Source organism: Thamnophis sirtalis, unplaced genomic scaffold, assembly GCF_051295495.1.
Source record: "Thamnophis sirtalis isolate CommonGarterSnake01/CBP01778 unplaced genomic scaffold, rThaSir2_p1.2 scaffold_4, whole genome shotgun sequence".
In the NCBI taxonomy this organism is placed as follows: Eukaryota; Metazoa; Chordata; class Lepidosauria; order Squamata; family Natricidae; genus Thamnophis; species Thamnophis sirtalis.
The window spans coordinates 70,321,323-70,343,457 of record NW_028261384.1 but is presented as its reverse complement, the minus strand read 5'-3'; the positions used below and the strand labels follow the sequence as shown (position 1 = coordinate 70,343,457).

At 40.7% G+C, this 22,135-nt stretch overlaps 1 protein-coding gene across 4 annotated transcripts in view; it reads right to left on the bottom strand.

The window, feature by feature from the left end:
• Positions 1 to 22,135, bottom strand: part of STARD3NL (STARD3 N-terminal like) — a 53,257-nt gene that overhangs the window by 16,258 nt on the left and 14,864 nt on the right. For 3 of the 4 annotated variants that reach the window (XM_087713098.1, XM_087713095.1, XM_087713097.1), the window contains 5 exons: positions 15,621 to 15,698; positions 13,517 to 13,594; positions 12,418 to 12,471; positions 12,191 to 12,308; positions 11,884 to 11,982 (listed from right to left, as the gene is read on the bottom strand). In XM_087713098.1, the coding sequence (XP_087569224.1) occupies positions 11,884 to 11,982; positions 12,191 to 12,308; positions 12,418 to 12,471; positions 13,517 to 13,594; positions 15,621 to 15,698 (427 nt within the window). Of the gene's footprint in view, positions 1 to 9,104; positions 9,192 to 11,883; positions 11,983 to 12,190; positions 12,309 to 12,417; positions 12,472 to 13,516; positions 13,595 to 15,620; positions 15,699 to 22,135 lie in introns of those variants that run through there. The other variant, XM_087713096.1, reaches the window with a different exon arrangement.

The following is a 22,135-nucleotide window of genomic DNA, read 5'->3' as shown; positions in this document are numbered from 1 at the left end:
AATTCATGGTCTCCCAGTTTGTAGTCACTAATTTAACACTACATCAAACTGGCTCTCTATTACGAGAAACTAAAATTATCTAATGTTATGTCTAAATGTCAATTAATTTAATCAGAAACATTTTGTAACTGTTTCTATAATTATCCTGCTCCTCATTATAATTAATCTAACTTGCCAAATATATACATATGCTTTTCAATCATAATGCCACCGAATTATAACAAAAATATACATGCAGAAGTGACTATCTTTTGATAATTTCTTCAATCTAAAAGAGAAACCTACCTAAACGTATGTATACAGCCTGGAATAATCTTAGCAGCAAGGAAAATGTGTAGTTCGGTATCAAGTAAATAGCCTGACTCCATTTTCAAGTTTAAAATTAAAACTTTTTTGTTTTCACTGGCAGAGGGTTGCAGGAAGTCATTGCACCCAAAAACGGAGCTCAGAAGGGTCACAAGTTGCCCTTGTGAGCTCCGTTTTTGCTGGCAAAGGGTTGCAGAAGGCCATTGCAGCTAAAAATGGGGCTCATGAGCCCATTTTTGCTGGCAGAGCATTCTGGCCACCACAGCGGCTCCTGACACAAGTGACGTCGAGCTGGCCTTGCCCCGCCCAAAACGGTCAAACACAACCCTGATACAGCCCTCAATGAAATCGAGCATGACACTCATGCCCTAAACTTTCTTAGACTAATCTGTTTCCTGAAATTTGAGCCACAATATATATATATATATATGTACTAAACATGGAATGCTCAAAATTTTCCTTCAAGATCACTAGATAAAAGAGAAATCATTTCATTTCTTGAGTCTTATTATTTCCCCAAAATGTTCTATTGCCTGGTTTCACCAAGTAGTACAAAACCATGTAATACTTCTGTGTCAGTACCACATTTAGCATATATACCCCAGCAAAAAACAAACTTCAACACAGTTTAGTTATTGCTCTATAAACTTTAAATACTAAAAATCTGATTTTTATATAACTTTTTGTTTACAAAATTACTCACCAAAGTAATACTATTGTGTATTATTTTATATAATCATTATAATATAAAATGCTACTTGCAATATTGTTACATCCTAAACTTATTTTGTGGCATTTTTATTTTTTAACTATTGTTAAGCTTACAAGAGAAAAACAATACAATATCATCTATATAGAATTCATGAGAATAAGAAACATTTTAAATTGCTTGAGGTACTAGTCTATTTGTTCAACAAAAATGTTTTGAGTAGATGAGGATTAGATGACATTTTCATTTATCCAGCGTTTTGTTGCCAGCAATAAAAATGCTATATAAGTCAGGCAAACGTACTGCAATGGTCAAATTCATTTGAGATACGAATACATAGAACATGAGCACAGAGCTCATTGTACATATTTCAACTATTTTATATTTTGGTGTTTATTATTTCTATTGTTCACTGGAGCTTCCCGGCTCACATGAAAGCCTAATGCAGCTTCCAACTCCTCCTCCTCCTATGTGAGAGTTTCGGGAAATGTAGGTTCTGATTTCAGTTTAGTTCAGTTTAGTTTTTAAAATCTTAATCTATGCAGTTTTAATATTTCAATTATTTTTAGGCCTTTTAAACTAATTTTTAACAAGGTTTAATCACTCTTGCCTCTTTAAAAAAAATTAATTTTTATATGCTGTTTTTAGAGATTAACATGGAGGAGCAACAGCAGCAGGAATGTTTTCCTTCTGTGGTTTTATCAACCCAAGATAAAAGACCCTATGATGCACTTGCCAACGATCCTAAATAGAAATTGTAACACCTTGCTTGCTTTATCCCAAAAGAGTGGAGCCTCCCATGGTCTCCAGCCACAAAGAACGGTCAGCTCCGTTCCTGTGCTGGTTTTCTCCTGTTTGTGGGCACCAAGGGAGCCAAAAAGCTGCTCTCTAGGACTAGTGAAGCTAAGGAGTAATGTTCTTTGAGGTTGAAGGAGAGATTACAATCTCCTGATGAACACTAGAGCTGTTTCTCTATGCCAGGAAGAGAAAAAGAGACAGTCTAAGATGGCTGCCAGAAAGATGGGAGAGAGATTGACCATCTAAGCAGTGCTGGAGAGAAGTTGGTGGTCAATGTTGGGAACTGGAAGAGAAGAATTTTATTTATTTGAATTCTCAAATCCTAAAAAGAATTTTGAAATGGGTTGACAATTATTTAATGGCCAGGCACTTGGAAAAAATACTAAAATTGAAGGAGGCAGAATCAGAGGGAGCAGAAAAAAGAAGATAGAAAAATTGCTAAAAATACAGAAAATTGGACTTTTAAACTGGACAGGCTTTTTATTGGAAAGGCATTTTGAAATGCTGGAATTATTTACTAAAAAATTAACATTACATCGTGGAAAAAACTGTTTAATATTGAAAATTAATTAAAGAGTGCCACCTGCTAACGGAAGGAAGAGCAACACATTCCCAAACTTTTGCTTGCCTACTGGAGATTTAAACATGACCCCTCTGTGAACTTTGAGAATATGAAAGAAAATATTGCTGAAAAGACCCCTGACAATATAAGAGTGGATTTATAGAGGAATTTAAAGAAGTGCTGGAAGATTTAAGGGGCTCTCCAGAGGAACAGAGGATTAAGCTTGGAATATAAAAAAATAAGAACAATGAACATTTTGAGAAGTGTTTATAAGTTCAAACATATGGTCTTTGGATTATTGAACAAAAAAGGATTCAATAAAATTCAACGAGATGCCTCATCAAGAAGGAGGGAGTGGAACTTGAGAAGAGGTGGCATCAGCATTTCAAAGTATAAAGGAGACACTGACAAGACATTACAGGAAAATCATGGAAAAAATTGAGAGTCTAGACGAAATGCTGGGAAATATAATACAAGAGACAGTGAGTGTTCAAGACGCCCAGGAAGAGGAGTAGCCAACTAGAAGAGGGGATGGAAAAAGGAAACAGACAAAACAAATGGAACGGGGGAGGACGGGGGACGGACACAGATAATAATTTAAAAAAATAGAGATTGATGACATAAGCCAAGCAGAGAGTGCTCTAAGGAAATTAAAAAAGAAACCCGGGAAACAGGAAGATTTTAATGGGAGAAAGATAGGGGCAAGAGCAGATATTTTGGAAACTAGACAATGGAAAAGGATAGAAAAAGGAGGAAAGTTTAAATTGAGTAGGCAAGATGAGGAAACAGATAAAAATAAAGATTCAAGAATTGAATATGCGAGACAAGCTAAGAAAAGAATAATCAAAGCCTTAAGATGGGTTAGAGATGATGGTTAGAATAGGGAATATGCTTAATATAGTAGTAGCATAATTAAATAGAACAAAAAAAACCAGAGGGAGGGGATTTAGAGAAAGGGGAATTAATAAAATACACATTTTTATGTAATAAAAAGTATTTATGTAATACTGATACCACACTGTTAATACACTGATGTGTAAAAAATAAAAAACTTGGGGGAGGGGGGAAGAACTTGTAACATCTTGCTTGTCAGGTACTGAGGATTTAATAGCTGCCAGCTGATGTAAGGATGTAAGCTAATGAAATGAGGATGATTCAGCAATACAGGCATCGCCTCTTTAAGACTCTGATGGGGGCCACACAAGTCATGTACCTTTTTAAGAGATGTATATATTTGAATTTGAATTTGAATTTATTAAAATTTATAGGCCGCCCTTTTCCCTGAGGGGACTCAGGGCGGCTTACAATCACAAGGGAGGGAAGTGCAACATCAAAAACAAAACAAAATGTGAACAAAGAAAAAAATAGTAAAACACAACTTTCGTTCAACAATCAAACACTCGGGCGGGTGAATTAGGAACCTATCCCCAGGCCTGCTGGGAGAGCCAGATCTTGAGGGCTGCGCGGAAGGTCTGGACGGTGGTGAGGGTACGGATCTCAGCGGGGAGATCGTTCCACAGGGTCGGAGCTGCAACAGAAAAGGCTCTCCTCCGTGTGGTCGCCAGTCGGCATTGACTGGCAGATGGGATTCGGAGGAGGCCCAGTCTGTGCAATCGAATTGGTCGAAGGGAGGTAATCGGCAGGAGGCGGTCTCTCAAGTACCCAGATCCACTACCATGGAGTGCTTTAAAGGTGGTCATCAGTACCCTGAAGCGCACCCGGAGACCAACAGGTAGCCAGTGCAGCTCGCGGAGGACAGGTGTAACGTGGGCGAACCGCGGTGCGCCCACTATCACTCGCGCGGCTGCATTCTGGACTAACTGTAGTCGCCGGATGCACTTCAAGGGCAACCCCATGTAGAGCCCATTGCAGTATTCCAGCCTAGAGATCACAAGGGCTCGAGTGACTGTTGTGAGAGCCTCCCGGTCTAGGTAGGGCCGCAACTGGCGGACCAGGCGAACCTGGGCAAATGCCCCCCTGGTCACAGCTGACAGCTGGTGGTCAAAAGTCAGCTGTGGGTCCAGGAGGACTCCTAAGTTGCGGACCCTATCTGAGGGGTGTAAAATTTGACCCCCCAGCCTAAGTGTTGGTACATTAGCCAAATTATTGGGAGGGAAGCACAACAGCCACTCGGTCTTGTCCGGGTTGAGTACCAGTTTGTTAGCGCTCATCCAGTTCCTAACGGCCTCTAGACCCTGGTTCATCACGTCCACCGCTTCATTGAGTTGGCACGGGGCGGACAGATACAGTTGCGTATCGTCCGCATATTGGTGGTATTTTATCCCGTGCCTCCGAATGATCTCGCCCAGCGGTTTCATGTAAATGTTAAATAGTAGGGGGGATAAGACCGAACCCTGTGGCACCCCACATGTTAGGGGCCTCAGGGACGATCTCTGCCCCCCGACCAACACCGACTGCGACCTGTCCGAGAGGTAGGAGGAGAACCACCGTAAAACAGTGCCTCCCACTCCCATCTCCCGCAGTCGTCGCAGAAGGATACCATGGTCGATGGTATCGAAAGCCGCTGAGAGGTCAAGGAGAACCAGGATGGATGCATAGCCTCCATCTCTGGCCCTCCAGAGATCATCGGTCAATGCGACCAAAGCGGTTTCTGTGCTGTAACCAGGTCTGAAGCCGGACTGGAAGGGGTCAAGATAACTAGCTTCCTCCAAGGCCCGTTGAAGCTGGAAGGCCACCACCTTCTCAACAACCTTCCCGATAAAGGGGAGGTTGGAGACAGGACGAAAGTTGTTTAAAATGGCTGGATCCAAGGATGGTTTCTTCAGGAGGGGTCTCACCACCGCCGTTTTAAGTACGGCGGGGAAGTGCCCCTCCCGAAGGGAGGCGGTCACGACCGCCTGGATCCAGCCATGTGTCACCTCCCTGCTGTTGGCAACCAGCCAGGAGGGACACGGGTCCAGAATACAGGTGGAGGCACTTACAGCTCGAATGGCCTTGTCCACATCCCCAGAGGCAACATCCTGGAACTCAACCCAGAGATGATTTGCCAAGCGGTCCTCCTGTGTCTCGGCTGGATCTACTGCGGTGGAGTCCAAGTCCGACCGAAACCGAGCTATTTTGTCCGGCAAGAATTGAGCATAGTCCTCAGCCCTACCCTGCAAGGGGTCTCCCGCATCCCTCCTGTTAAGGAGGGAGCGGGTTATCCTAAACAGGGCGGCTGGGCGTGACTCGGCGGACGCAACCAAGGCAGAAATGTAAGATCTTTTGGCAGTTCTTAATGCTCGGACGTAGTCCTTGGTGCAGGTGGTTAGAAGTGCTCGGTTCGCCTCGGACTTATCGGACCTCCACTGGTGCTCTAGGCATCTCCTCCGGCGTTTCTTCTCCCGGAGCTCCTCGGTAAACCAAGGGGGCCTCCGGGATCCACTGACCCGGAGGGGCCGTAGTGGCGCAATCCGATCAAGAGACTCCGACGCCGCCGAATGCCAGGCGGCAACCAGAGTCTCCGCCGAACTGTGGGCGAGAGTATCAGGAATGACCCCAAGCTCCGTCTGGAACCTCAATGGGTCCATAAGTCGCCTGGGGCGGAACCACCTGGTCGGTTCCTCCTCCCTACGGTGGGGGTTTGGCCTCCGGAAGTCAAGCCTCAGTAGGCAGTGGTCTGACCACGACAGGGGTATGATCTCATTACCCCTCAGACCAAGATCACACATCCACTGCTCCGAGAGGAATACGAGGTCGAGCATGTGACCCGCTGCATGGGTTGAGCCCCGAATTACCTGGGTCAAGCCCATGGCTGTCATGGAAGCCATGAACTCCTGCGCCCCATCAGAGCGTTCACCGAGCGATGGCAAATTGAAGTCCCCCAGAACTATAAGCCTGGGGAACTCAACTGCCAGCTCGGCTACTGACTCGAGGAGCGAGGGGAGGGATGCTGCAACGCAGTTGGGAGGCAGGTACGTTAGCAGCAAACCCACTTGACCCTTGAGGTCCAACTTTATCAGCAGGGACTCACACCCGACAAGCTCCGGAGCAGGGACCCTACGAGGTAACAGACTCCCGGATTACAATAGCCACACCGCCACCCCTTCCCTGGGCTCTCGGCTGATGAAGCACCTGAAATCCCTCTGGGCACATCTCTACAAGGGGGACTCCTCCTTCTGCGCCCAGCCAGGTTTCAGTAATACATGCCAGGTCTGCCCTCTCGTCAACAATTAAGTCCCGGACGAGGGGAGCCTTGTGGATAACAGACCTGGCATTTAGCAACAGCAGCCTGAGACCAGGGTCCTGGCTACTCGCGCCATCTGGTCTTGGAGTGGGACTCAAAGGGCCGGAAGGAGGGATCTCTGTAATGTAGCGAACCCTCCTTCCCCGGTAATGGCTAGCCCTAAGGTCCCCGCCGTATCTGCCTCTCCCTGTCACGACCGCAATGCTCCGACCCACTCCCGTGGCCGTAGTCCCCCCAACCACCCCGGTACCCCCCGCCTTCCCTAGCAGGTCCTCCGAGCCAAGCATACTCAGACACTCACACAACCAGTCCCCACGTAATTATTAAAATACACAAATGCAACAGTAATAACAATAAAAGTGGGTCACTCACACACTTACATACAATCCCATATACTCAACATACTAAAAATAGAAGGAAAAGGGAGAAAAGAAAAGAAGGAAATAAGAAGAATAAAAGTAACGCAAAATTGTTAAAATGCGAGTTCAGGGAGAGCCAAATAGTTCTCAGCAGATGGCTCTGCAACAGACAGATTCTGGGAAAATCCAGAAAGTCCAGAGTAGTTGAAGGAAGCAGGGGGCTTTCTTGCATACTGCAGTACCCCCGCTCATCTAATGGTGGCGCTCTCTGAGGCCAGAAGTCCAGGGTGGTATCAGGTAGCAGTGGCCGTGCCAGATGGAAATGCAGTCCAGAAGCCGCGCTCAAAAAAGAGTCAGATGTCGAACAGCAGAAGGCCCTGTAGAAGGCCCTGCAGCAGCAGCAACCAGGTGGGGGGGAGAATTCACCGAAAGGAGGGGCCAAGCCGAAGGGAGCAGGAGGAGGGGGTGCCCAGCCGAGCTGGAATGGCAGTAGATGTGAACAGCCTCCCATTCTCTCCCAGTACTGTTCCTGGCTGACCACCTTCTCCATGGGGCGATGGCTAGCCCGGCGTGAATCTCAATCCCTCACAAGGAGCAGCTGAAATGCCAAAGCCGAAAAGAAAGAAACGTCACCCAGCAGCAGGGGGGGGAGGGCGAGGCTCTCTTAGCCAGCAATTAGAGAGGGCCAAAGCTCCCTCAGGCCAAGATTGTAGGTTGGCCTCGTTAAGAAGGCGCCATTACTGTCTATTGTTCATGTGGCGAGGGGGGGGGCAGCGGGGGGGGGCAGCAGAGGAGGGCGGGGGGGGTGCCCAGCAGTCGCTCGCCAGAAATTATCAGGCCACTGGAGCAGGCTCCTTCAGCCTCCCTCCAGATGAAAACGCCGCTCTCCCCGATAGAAACGCTGCCTGTTGACTGAGAAACCACCATCCGCGGGGGGGGGGGAAACGCCGCCCGAAGGCCGTCCCACGCTGTCCAACACCGCCGAGGCTCGCCCAAGACTGTCTCTGCCTTTCTCGCTCCACGCCAGCTAGAAACGTTGCCTATCGGCTGCCTCTCTCTGTCCACGCCAGCAAGAAACGCTGCCTGTCAGCTCAAAAGCCACCATCCACGGGGGGGGGGGGGACGGCGCCCGATGGCCGTCCCACGTTGTTCAACACCGCCGAGGCTCGTCCCAGGATGCCCAAGAATGTCTTTCCAGCAGGCAGCCCTCCGGACGCTCTGGATTCCTCTCTCCCAAAGCCTTCCGTTTGAGAGGTCCAGCGGTCGGTAATGGCACAGACTGGGTATTTTCTCTGTCTTCCAACCTGAGCGGTGAGCTCAGGCAGCCATCTTCCTTCGCACATGCGCAGTAATATATATATATATATATTAGAGGGCATTTCTCTCTCTCGTCGTGTATCTCATTTCTTTCCTTGTGTTTGTAGCTGAGTGGTAAAGGATTTATTTCCATGTATATGTCTGTATATATTTGTATATAAACCACTATTAATTGTATAAAAGGTCTATGTGCTGGGTTTTTGCTCCTGGGTTTCTCTCATAATAATAGTCATGCTGCCAAAACTCTGACATTGCTTTATGCTGTTATCGTACTCACAAGTAGGATTGTGTAGACTACTAAGAGATTTAGCTACTACTATCAGGATAATTCTCTAATTATTAGCAAATCCCAATAAAAAATTATGGTGTTTGGTAAACATACCGAGAGACATAGATGGCAACTAGAGTGGGAACCAATTGAACAGGTTAGCACCTTCATATACTTGGCCACAACATTTTCCAAGACCTGGATCTTGGGCTTGTAGCCACCAATGGAGCACACTTAGAGCAAAAGCTCGCTTGTATCTTACTCTAATTAAAGAATCAGTTACCCAGACTCTTTAGTACCACTAATAAAAGTATATAAAGCCAAGGTAATCCCTATACGGAGCTGAGGTTTGGGGTTTACACCCTATTACAGTTTTAGAGCAAGCACAGTCTCAGCATCTAACATGTATTTTGTGTGTGTGGACCCTAAAACATCTGCTGCAGCTGTCAGAGTGGAGATGGATAGACTCACAAACCCTCTTGATTATTAAATTGACAAATTATATAAAGAGCTGTGATCTCCCTGCGCCCTGTGTAACAGAACAAAAAAAAAATGCCAAAAGAATCATGGATTTAGAACAGGGGTAGTTAACCTTTTTATACCTACCGCCCACTTTTGTATCTCTGTTAGTAGTAAAATTTTCTAACCGTCCACCGGTTCCACAGTAATGGTGATTTTATGAAAACCTAATGAAAATTTTTAAATAATGCTATGAATTTCTTTTAAAAAGTCAATTAAAGTAAAAAAAAGGAAAGTGCTTCAGTATCGGACAAAACCCCTACCACCCACCATGAAAGCTGGAACACCACTAGTGGGCGGTAGAGATCAGGTTTACTACTACTGATTTAGAAGCTCAAAATGACATAGCCACATTTAGTAAGATTGGTAGCCTGAAATAGCTAAGTAAATATAAACACACCTTCCAAATGGACAACTATTTAAAATTAAAATTACCAAAACATCTCAGGGAGACATTTACCCAAGCAAGATTCAAACAGCTTGATATAATGGTTACATTTGGGAGATTTCATTTACTGTAGAACACACAAAACTTCACTAAACCTAACCTGTATTTAAACAAAAAAGTACAAATAGTCCTCAATTTATTTAACAATCATTCAAAGTTATGCCAGATTGTTAAAAATCTACTTACAACTCATCCTTGAAGTTACTGCTGTCGTTGCATTGCCAATCATGTGACTGCATTTTGTACAGTTAACAACCTGTTCATATATATAAGCAGTTGTCAAGTGATCCTCAAAAATGTGATCAACTTTTAAAATCTTCTCTGCTGGCTTCTCCAGAGAGTCAATGGGAGAAGCTGGCAAGAAGGACTGCAAGGTCCTGCTGCCTGCCAAAGGATTTCTCCTCCCTTCCATGCATGGGAAAGGTGACACTACTACAGCAGGCTAGAGAAACAAAGCTTGGATCACATTGCTGGAGTTCCCTTCTGTGCACGGAGGGAAAGATAGATCTTTCACTACATACACTTATTGACCTATGTGATCACTTAACAACGGCAACTGGAAGAGTTGGGAAAACAAGTTTCAATATTTCCCTTCCAAAAAGGGAGTAAAATTATAATAATGCCAATTTTGGCTAATTGAAAACTGTTGGCCTGAGTGTAATTCATTTTAGTACCATAAACAAAAAAAGAGAAGCTAATCAATTCAGTTCATTATTCAACTTTTCAATCAGCCTTCACTTCAATAACCATAGTTCCTATCAGCTTTCATTCTGAATGGCCATCTATTCATTACTACTGCATCAAGGAATATAATCTCTCTCTATAGCATAAAGAGTGCTATTTTAATTATTTTTCAGTAGGAACAATCAGGCATGTTATATACCTAATCTGTCTTCATCAGTGTAATCTTAACAGGAAAAATGTTTATTAGATTAACTATTATAGACTATGTTGTGCTGGTGTGATTGAGACATATGAAGCATAAAAGAAAGCCGAGGAAAACAGAATAAATTTCATCCATATAATAGTGATGAAATTAATGCAAAATATGCATACATTCTGAATGTTAGGATCCAAACAGAATTTGGCACAATAAACTGTGTTAAACTGGGGAAAGTCAAGCTATATGCCAAATCAATAATGCTCTGTTCATATATCAATGATGGCTTGTCTAATTAGACTCCTCCCTGCAATGATAAATTATGTTCTCCCAAGAACCATGAAAGCAGGGACACTATATGGAAGGAACATATGAATGACTGAATGATGATTCAAATAATTAAATAATTATGTTCCACTTGTTATTCTGGATTAACTTTCTGTGTTTACAGCTTCCTGCGCTAACTATCACTGTTAAAACAGCAGGACAACAGGCACATGCTTAAGAGCCATAATTAGGACTCTACCCTACTGAAAAAAATAATGTCATCAGCTGTGGATATTTCTGGGTAGTTGGAATTGAGGAATGTACAAATGGGAAAAAGAAAACTGAGAACAATGAGAACAAAACTTTTGTTTTCATTTTGAGAAAGTTAATCAAACATCAGGCATATCATTTTATGCATTATCAGATATCATGCACTAAATGGATTTTATTAAAGATAATTTTAATCATTAAATAAATAATGGCAAATTGTAAAGCAAAGTACCAAGAAATATTTCTAGAATATCTGAACTACATATTTATCAATTCTATATCTGTTGAAATGGTAATTTGGTCAAGTGCTCTGATTATTAAAATAAAAAAGTGAACAAAAGAGACTATCTGGCCTGGAAACAAAGAAAATTTATTGGGGCGGTACAACATTAAAAAGGAAAGCAAAGAACTAGCCCCATGATGGTGAATCTATGGCATGCATGCCACAGATGGCACGCAGAGCTCTCTCTGCGGGCACATGAGCCGTTGCTCCAGCTCACTCCACCTGCCAGCCAGCTGGTTTTCAGGTCTCTGCCATTCATGCGTGGTGTGCATGTGGGAGACACATGCACATGAGCGGGGGAGCACACATGTATGCATGGGTGGGGGTCACAGTACCCATTGTGCACAGATGCGCAGGAGTCGCACACCAATGCACGGAGTGCATGTGGGGGTCATGTGCGCATGCACACGGGGCAGGGTGAGTGCAAGGGGTTGCACGTACATGCATGGGGCTTATATGGGTGGTCACACGCACATACAGGGGTGCGCAGGGGTGGTCACACATGCATTGCATTATGGGTGCATGTGAGCTTTTGGCATGCATCTACAAAAATCACTGAACTAGCCCATAAATTGCCTTCTTGTAAATGATTTTTGTGAGTGATTACATGGTCATTTTGTAAATAGGCAACTGGTGACAAGTATTTTATGAATATGTATTCTCAAAATTCCAAATGTACTCCCCAGTCTGCTTGATCTAAATTTTAATTACCTGCTTCAGATTCAGGAGGGGAATAAAACTGCCCATCAGAAAGGAGCCCAGGTTGAATAAGGGCAGCTCGTTCAGAAGCATCCTGTACTAGCAATAGTCCTAAAGGCAAATAATCATAGTATTTCTTTATTACTTTATCTTACAAAACAAATATAATTAGTCATACTTTTAATATGGTGCCCTGATTTAATTCATTTTAATATTATATTCAAATTATAATTGCATCTCATGAATTCTAATGTTGTATACTTTCAGACTTCTTCTGTCTGCATACATTACTGGAGGAAAGTGGGGGAAGAAGCCTTACTGGTTTCTTTTTCTGCTTCTTGTGGTAAAACTTTGAAATCCAAGAACCATGTTTCTATCCAGGCAAGAAGAAAAGATATGATAGGCAACACATAGCCAAAAGCACCCTGAGATAACAGCTTAAAGAGGAACAAGGAAGAGGGGGAAAAAATAAGTTATGTAAAAAAACAATAAAACAGTTATATGATTTAAATAATATAAACAGATATACACTATTAAATTCCATACCTTTGAAATAATTACTTTTATTAATAAGAAGCCACTGGTTACAGCAGTTGTAAACTGAAAGAAATATGAATACATACATACATATATAAAAATGTTTCTCACCAAAATACACAACTATAAACATGCAATCATTGAGGTATAATAGTTCTCATAAAGCTTTGGCAACAATTAGCAATCTTAAAACTTTTAAAACTATGGACTTGTGTAAACAGCCAAATATTATCAAAAGAATATCCCACACTTCTCTGCTTTTATATGTACCCAGAAATTTTTTTCCCCCATCTTAACAAGCCTATTCACTACAGTGGGTTTTGAGTATACATTAAAGATACAACTCCCAGAATTATTGCTGTAAGGAAAACAGGAAACAAAAGCATTATTCATACCACCTTCAGTTGTGCAAAATAAAGTTGAGAAATAAATCTAAGAAGGAATGGGGAGAAGAACAGCAGCAGCAGTATTTGTAAAAGAGGGGAAAATCCAATTACCAGTCCTAAACCCCTAAGTAAAAAAGTTCTATATCTGTTGAAATGTAAAGCTCATTCAGTAAAGTGCTTTGATTACTAAAATTAAAAAGTAAACAAAAGAGACAAAATATCCTATCTATCATTATTTTACGCTAATAATAGTTGAAAATTTGTAGAATAACCTAAATTCAATTAATATTAATACATAATATCATATTTGAATATTACTCTACCCATATCTGGGTGAATTATTTTTAAATAAAACAAACAAAAAGCTCTAGGTGCTTTGTTAAATGTTGACTTCCTTAAATATGTACATTTTGTAGAAACTTTTTAATAGTCATTTTTTATTTGAGATATGGTTTAAGATAAACATAATAAGATTTTAAATTATACATTTCATTGCTCTGCAGAAGTATCGATTGTAGCTGTTTAGGTTATTTATTTGGAAAAAAAACTTTGAAGCATTTTATTTCTAAATAAAGGTTTTATCACACATAATTATTATAACTACCCAACAGGAAACCTTTAATTTTATCTGTTATAAGCCTAAGGGTAATACCATTTCATATCTATTTTATAGCAATGTAGGTTCTTCATTCCAAAATTCACTTGATCAATCTGCAACTTACTGCTATTGCCCACCAGTGCTGTAGTCTGCACAGCGCATATGCAAGTATCAAAATCTTGAACCGAAAAACTGCCAGGAGCTATGGAATAAAATATGGAAAGAAAAGATTATATAAAAGCATCTTCTTAATCTTTTATGGTCCCACTCTCCTTTTTTCCCCAAGGCACAGTTTTGTCAAGTTGCCACCACCTGCTGCCTCCTTTTGCCTGTAAAACATAATTATTTCCATGTCTTCACAATCTAACCTGTCTGAAAAGATTCCTCCATGATCTTTTGGTATACGCATATCCAATTTTGTATTCAATAAATTGTCAAAGATTAAATTTGAATTAATACTGACAGCATAACTTCAAATCTGGGAGAAAATTATAATAAAAATTCTGATCTCTCTAAAACTATTTGTTCACATAGGTAAACTGTTTTTATTACACCAGTCGCCTATAGTAAACCCATGGCAAGATAAGCAGAAAATAAATTTAACAAACTATTTTAATTATCCAACTCAAAGTATTTGCATTTTATAATAACTAATAAATGATATATTTTGGAACAGTTTTCATCATGCATTGTACTACAATTTTTATCTTTCCTATCAACATTTGTACATGTACATCAACATTTGCTCCCTCAATTTACTTCCCTAATATCATGGATTGTTTGCGTCATTAGTTTGTTGTCCATTATTTTTTTGATACATTTAGCATTAATGTTAGACCCAATCTTTATCTTTTTGTCAGTTGTCAGGTTTCTTAGTTCCCTGACCTCAAATCATGAACCACAGGTTCAGATTGAATTGCTTTTTTTAAACTAAAACTTTTGATCCATCAATCAGATGCTGGCACAAAAGTGATGTTTAAAATGATGGTTTTTATAGTGCAGTGATGGCTAACCTTTTGTCATCGCGTGCCGAAAGTGTGCACCCATAATGCAATGCACGCATGACCCCCATGCTTCCCCACTCCCGCACACACACGTGATCCTCACATGCACCCTGCCCCATCTGCATGACCCCACCAACATGTGCCCCTGCATGTGCAGCAGTGACGCGAAAACCAGTTGGCTGGCAGGAGGCATGTGCGCATGTGCTGGGGAGACAGTTCACATGCCCACAGAGATGGCTCTGTGGGCCACCTGTGACACATGTGCCACAGGTTCGCCATCACTGCTATAATGTGTTAGTATAAGGAGAACCAAACAGAATTTAAATATCCTTTATTTAAATTCACTCTTGATTACTTCAAGTCAATCTTAATTCAGTCTTGAACTTTATTTCAATAGCAATAGCAATAGCAATAGCAGTGGACTTATATACCGCTTCATAGGCCTTTCAGGCCTCTCTAAGCGGTTTACAGAGAGTCAGCATATTGCCCCCAACAATCTGGGTCCTCATTTTACCCACCTCAGAAGGATGGAAGGCTGAGTCAACCCTGAGCCGGTGAGATTTGAACCGCTGACCTGCTGATCTAGCAGTAGCCTGCAGTGCTGCATTTAACCACTGCGCCACCTTGGCTCTTCAGTTCAGCAACATAATTTAAAGAAAAAGTTATTCTGACCATATTAACTTATCATACAGGCTAGACTAGAAGACGACAATGGCAAATTACTTTTGCCCTTTCCAAAAAAAATGACATGGATATTCCCATGAAGTTTCCAGAAGTCAAGTTTGAGTAAAACAATACATTTTTTTCACTTATTAACTAGCTTTTTAAAAATTCTTGTTAAAATTCTATAAATCTCTTGGGAGATTTGAGATTCGCATCTCATCTCTCCCATACTTGTTCTCTCTTTTATTTTTAATTATTTCAATACTAGAAATCTGGGTGGGGGGATGCTTCATGGGATGTTTTTAAGTTTAAAATCAATGGAAAACTTGTCAGATACCAAGTTTTACTCAGTTAAAACAAAATCTTAACGGTAAATTGTAAACAAAATGCAATATAGAGTCCTGTATATGAATTCCTCTTACAGTGCTGAAAATCATTTTTTTTTAATGTAGCTATTTACGTATTCTTTTAAGATTTCTTGTTATTTTTAAATTATTGTAGATTAAGCAGAGGAATTAATTTTTTAACAATAGTTAAAATGCAAAAATACAAAATACTTACAAAGATATCAAAATATGAATAATGGTAGTCATAATGCAGAACTTCTTTTTCTAGTGTTTTTTCAATGCCACCATTTACCTAAAGGAAATATTTAAACTAGTCAGTAACACCTTATGTGTTCAACCATATATTAGTAACATATTCCATTCTGCAATGGTAAATTTAAGATAGCGGTTACATAATTCTAAGAATATAGTCCAAAGTAATTAATATTTAATACTACACAGAATTTATTGAAATCTTGATATTTCTTTTGAGTGAAGTCAAAGATCTGTAGCTGCTGTTCTGAGTTTCACTTGGATGTTTTTATGTTTTGCTCCTGAAGTGATTCTGACAGAATGGTATGCTTAAGTAAATTCACTACTGTATTCTCCATTTCAAGATTATTTTTCTAACTGTGGGTCAATTTAAGAAATACTGCTGTAATTTTTCTAGAATAAATGACTTTTTTGTGGAGATTTTCAGAGTTTTCAGTCAGGCATTTGCATCTCTGGAACTTACATAGTGCAAGCTTCATTATGATGAAGTGAGTCAAAGTTTGTAAGATTTAAGAGTGTAAGTTAATTCTAATGAGCCTTAATTATTTAATGAAATATTCTCAAAACTGATCCTAGTTAATTAAATGATTGGAGCAGAAAAGTGATTATTTTTTCATGCTGGAACATTGCATGTTGGAAGATTTTATGAAAAAAATGAAATAAACACAAAATGATATCTATTTTCTGACAATTTTTATGTATCAGGAGAACCTCTGATAACATTTAACAGAAAATTTATATTTCTTCTTCCGTATCTAGAACTAACTTTGTTGACCAAAAATAAGTAATTATCAATACATGTTTTTGATAGTTGCCGACATATCTGCAGATGGGCCGGGCTCTATATCTCTCCACATTCACAAAGTACATTGTTATTCATGAAGAGCCTCCAAGTAGTATAAGGGAGATCAGATCTTTCAGCCATATCCTACTTTAACGTTATTCCTTCCTTCAATGGTCTCCTTCCTCCATCTTTTAATTCAATTTTGTTCTTGTTGCCTCTTCAAGAATGTTTGTTTTTGCCATAAAGCTGTTAATAGATCTGAGTTGGCGGGCTTGTGGCATATGACCATTCAAAGGTTGTTAAGCATCTCTTGCTTAGTTCTTTCAGCATCTGCTGTTACTTCTCTCATGATCTTAGGTGGGGCAATGCCTGTGAGAGGATATATTTTGTCAATTGGTGTAGGTTTGAAACAACCTGTCACTAAGCATACTGCTTTTTAGCATGCTATTAAAAATATTGCTTTTTGATTGCGATAACTTGTTTTGCAGATGCAGATGCGCCCCATACTAGAGCAGCATACTGTGCTGCAGAGATGCTCAAGGCCAAAGCTGATGTGCGTAATGTAGATGGATGAGCTGCCCATATGTAATTTATCAATTTCCTGATAATATTGTTCTGCCTTAATGTTCAAGTAAAGCTGTTTAAAAGAGAATGTCCTGTTGAATGTCATGCCATGATACTTCAATATTGGACAGTGCTGTAGTCGGTTCCCTTGCCATGTAATATCCAATTCTTCCCTTGTATTTCAATTTCAGAGGTGGAAAGCACACGCTTGGATTTTGTTTGGGTTGGGCTTTAAATGGTTAGTGGTATAACAGAAAATATATGTAAATATGTTTTCAGTTATCAAAATTGTAAATGATATAATAAAAACCCAAATGAAACTTCTCCAATCAAACTAAGCCATCTCTATAAATTCAGGTATCTACTAGGAAGCCAAGAAAAGTACCATCTACACTAAAACTGAAGTACCACAAATGGAAAAAAATATTACGGGAGCAGAAAGTAAGGAAGAAATAAATATATGCAACATTTTAACACTCAATAGACATGTTGGTTCACTACTTTATAAAATGTAAAGTGACATTTTGTTGGTTTTTAAAGCGTAGTATAAATCCTGTGCCTTAGTCATCTGGAAAATGTTCTGCCCTTTCCCCAACGATTCTGGTGTTGGCCACTTCTGCATTAGATCCATGTATGCTCTGGTGGGTTAAGTCCTCCTGGGAAATGATACATAGTTGGATCCAGGTGAGGGATGTTGCATCCTTGAGAGAGGGTAGATAGTTTCCTCAAGAAACTATCACTAGATCCAACATTACTGGATAAAAACTTTCTCTTTTTATATAATATTTTTCAGAAGGCTATATCTTTTATAAGATTTTGAGAAGGGATATAGCGTCAACTTACCCTGGAAGATGAAGCTTATCTAGTCCCAATCAAGTTTCAGATTAGGATACAGTACTGAGACAGCATTAATTTTTGATGATCTCTGACACAACCACCATGGAGACTCCCTTTGTTTTCTCAGGGATCTTAAATATGATAAATGATGATATCCTTCTGGATCAGCTTAGGAGTTAGGGTCAATTTCAAGGCCTTCTCGTTATACAACTAGTTCTAACTGGAATTGTGGTGAGAGGTGAGAGATGTTTATAGAGGCTTTTTGGATTCTTCAGAACTTTCTACTCTTTTCATTCCTATTTAAAATGAATAAGGTTAGCATGGATATGTTCCATCACATTGTTAATTATGTCCAGCTACATAATTATGTCTATCTTTACCTGCCAACCAAGTGATACATCAAATTTGTTTGGAGGGTATGGTAGTCTAGATGGGGGGGGGGGGGAACAAACTGTAGCAAGATAAAGTAGTTAATATATTTTAGTGGCCCTTCCATCTTTAAGTCTGGATAGAGTGTTACTCCTCCATGCTATGTCCATGCAACACTACTACTTTGGGAGCTGCACTAGCTCCCCAAAGGCTTTCAAGGGCAATTCAAGATGGTTACCATGAAGCACTTTATAACCTAGACTCACTTATCCTTGCTTATTCCAGAAGATCCAACAGGGAGGGGAGGTTTTGTGTCCTCTATATGAAACAACAGTATTTATGAGACCTAGTAAGTTCTATGGTAGTGCCTGCCTTTTAAATTAGTATGCTCCCTGAGATTTGAATTACCATTCCTAAGGTCTTGAAAAACATGGCTCTTCTCCTAGGTATTGGACAAAAGTGATAAGCATGTTTTGTGATGGTTTATAGAAATTATTTTGGCTGCACTAATGTATTTTCCTATTGTTGATTTTATTTTTGTTGGATATTTTTTAAATTTGTTTTAACCTAACTTAGCTGTCCTGAATCACAAACAGGGAAGTTCTTTTGAGTTGGGCAACCATACAAACTAAATACCGTATTTATCGGCGTATAACACGCACCGGCGTATAACACGCATCCCCCATTTTAACACAAAAATTTGAGTAAAAATTTTTTTCATTAAAAATAAATGACTTGGAAGCTCGGAACTTAATGTTGGATTAAAATTTATAACATTAGAACATGAATTATAACATTAACTCCTCTTAAAAGGCAAATATGAAATGAAAAAACACCTCTTTGAGCAAAAAGTTATTTCCATTTTCTTCCTTATATAATATTTTCTGTTTCAACATAAAGTGCCTTCCTTCCTTCCCTCCCTCCCATCCCTTTCTTTATGTTTTCTTCATGCTTTCTTTTCTTTTTCCTCTGCTCTTTTTAAATCCCCCCCCCCTTCTTCTCCTCCTCTACATTTAGGTTGGATTAGTTTGTATAACGGTCATCAAACTTCTGAAGTAAAAATAAATAAATAAATCATATTTAAGAAGAAGAAGAAAAAGGAAGACGTTTTTAGTTAAGTCAAACGTTTTAATAAAAGTTTCATCTTTTAAGATTTGTCCAACACATCCAATTGTAACCTTAACAGTAAAGAATATCACCCCAGCTGCTAAAGGTTCAACCAGTCTGAGAACCATTGAAAAGACAACAGTGCAAAATCCAAAAGACACAACTTCCTCACCGCCATTGCTTTGGTACCAAATCTTTGAGGAAGGGGCTCCAGAAAGAAGGAGGAGGAGGAGGAGGAGGAGGAGGGAACCAAAGAGAGGCTTTTACCGAGTCTGCGCCCCACAGCCAGGACCGTCCTTGCGCCTCCAGCCGCGTTTCTTCCCCGCAAAGCCCTTCGGGCAACCCGAGAGTTCCGCTTGACGCCAGAAGGGCTTTGCAGGAAGAAACGCGGCTTGAGGGGCGCAAGGACAGTCCTGGCTGTGGGGCGCAGACTCGGTAAAAGCTCTCTTTAGTTCCCTCCTCCTCCCCCTCCTTTCACAGTCTGAGTGACGCTGCCGCCAGGCTGAGAGCTGCCGCTGAAACAAGTTTGGGAAGGTCCTTTGCGGGCGGCCAGTTCTAGCCGCCTGCAAAGGACTCCCCCACGTTTGCTTTGAAAGAAACCTCTGCGCGGGAGTTAGAAACCTCTGCGCGGGGGTTTCTTGCCATGTGCGCGGCCGCGCGGCCGCGCACCTTAGAGGGAACAGTGGACCCGGCGTATAACGCGCAGTATCGGCGTATAACACGCAGGCAGGGTTTAAGCTTCCAATTTTAGTTTTAAAACTGCGTGTTATACGCCGATAAATACGGTACATAATAATAACCAAACTTTAGATAAAAAATCAACATATAAAAGATACCAGCAGAAATAATTATTCCATCTTTCTCTTATGGGAACTATATTACCAAGCAGTAGCTGTGACATGGATAAAAGATTAGATAAATTTAAAAAATAAAAGGGTTTTGACAATAGAGGACAATGATCTGCAATTAGACTGGCCTTCATTCATCAGGGAAGGGAAACATAAATCACACGCATATTTTCAGAGATACCAAGTTAGATATGCTCTTCTATATGTTTGGGGAGAAATTAAGAGAAACCATTATACGAAAATACCGACTTGACTATCAACCATGGAGGAAGTGATATACCCCAATGTACCAGACTTAAATAAGATAGTAAGATATAAAGACCTATTAGATAATCAAGGAAAATTAAAGTCAGATCCAGAGCTAAAATATCAAGGAATAGAGATACATTGGTGGCCATACTTACAAATTCAGACAAGATATAAAAAGGATTTATGGCTTCTATAAAGAACAACAAGAGCTTGATAAAATAATACAGGGGATGGAGGAAAAAATGATATAAAAGCATACAATTATTTCCTGAGATTTAAAATGAAAGAAGAAATGGTCAAGGAAACTATGATAATTTGGGCAAAAAACTTTGGCTATATTATTAAATTGCAATATTGGGAAAAATTGTGAGTGGAAAACTACAAATTAACAATGTAGGCAGCCTATAAAGAAAATCTATATAAAATGTTTTATCGTTGGCATTTACCCCCAGCAAGATTGGCCAAATTGTTCCCAAATGCAGTTGCAAGAAAAAGTATGTGAACCCCTTGGGATTACATGGAGTTTTGCATGAATTGGTCATAAAATGTGCTCTGAACCTCATCTAAGTCACAACAATAGACAAACACAGTCTGCTGAAAATAATACTACACAAACATTAGATGTTGCCATGGTTTAATTGCACATAACATGTAAACATTCACAGTGCAGGGAGGAAAAAGTATGTGAACCCTTGGTCTTAATAACTGATTGATCCTCCTTTGGCAGCAATAATCTCAACCAAACGTTTCTTGTAGTTGCAGATCAGACCTGCACAACAATCTGGAGTAATTGTGGACCACTCCTCTTCACAAAACTGTTTCAGTGTAGCAATATTCTTAGGATGTCTGGTGTGAATCGCTCTCTTAAGGTCATGCCACAGCATTTCAATCGGGTTGAGGTCAGGACTCTGACTGGGCCACTCCAAAGGGCGTATTCTATGCTGTTGAAGCCATTTTTGTGTTGAATACGCCCTTTGGAGTGGCCCAGTCAGAGTCCTGACCTCAACCCGATTGAAATGCTGTGGCATGACCTTAAGAGAGCGATTCACACCAGACATCCTAAGAATATTGCTACACTGAAACAGTTTTGTGAAGAGGAGTGGTCCACAATTACTCCAGATTGTTGTGCAGGTCTGATCTGCAACTACAAGAAACGTTTGGTTGAGGTTATTGCTGCCAAAGGAGGATCAATCAGTTATTAAGACCAAGGGTTCACATACTTTTTCCTCCCTGCACTGTGAATGTTTACATGTTATGTGCAATTAAACCATGGCAACATCTAATGTTTTTGTAGTATTATTTTCAGCAGACTGTGTTTTTCTATTGTTGTGACTTAGATGAAGTTCAGAGCACATTTTATGACCAATTCATGCAAAACTCCACATAATCCCAAGGGGTTCACATACTTTTTCTTGCAACTGTAGATCGACGGAATACAGGAGATGTAAGTACAAACAAACATTTTTCCATGTGTGGTGGACATGTCCAGAAGGCAGGAAGTATCGGATCAAAATAAGGAAATGGTTAGAGCAGCGGTTCTCAATCTGTGGGTCACAACCCCTTTGGGGGTCGAGTGGCCCTTTCATAGGGGTCGCCTAAGACCATCCACCTCTACTGGCATCACCCATGCTCAGGAGCATGTCCTGAAGCAGCAGGTGCATGAAGAGTGCTGGGTGGCGAAGCAGCCTCCTCCCGGCTCCGGGCACAACCCAGACGCTG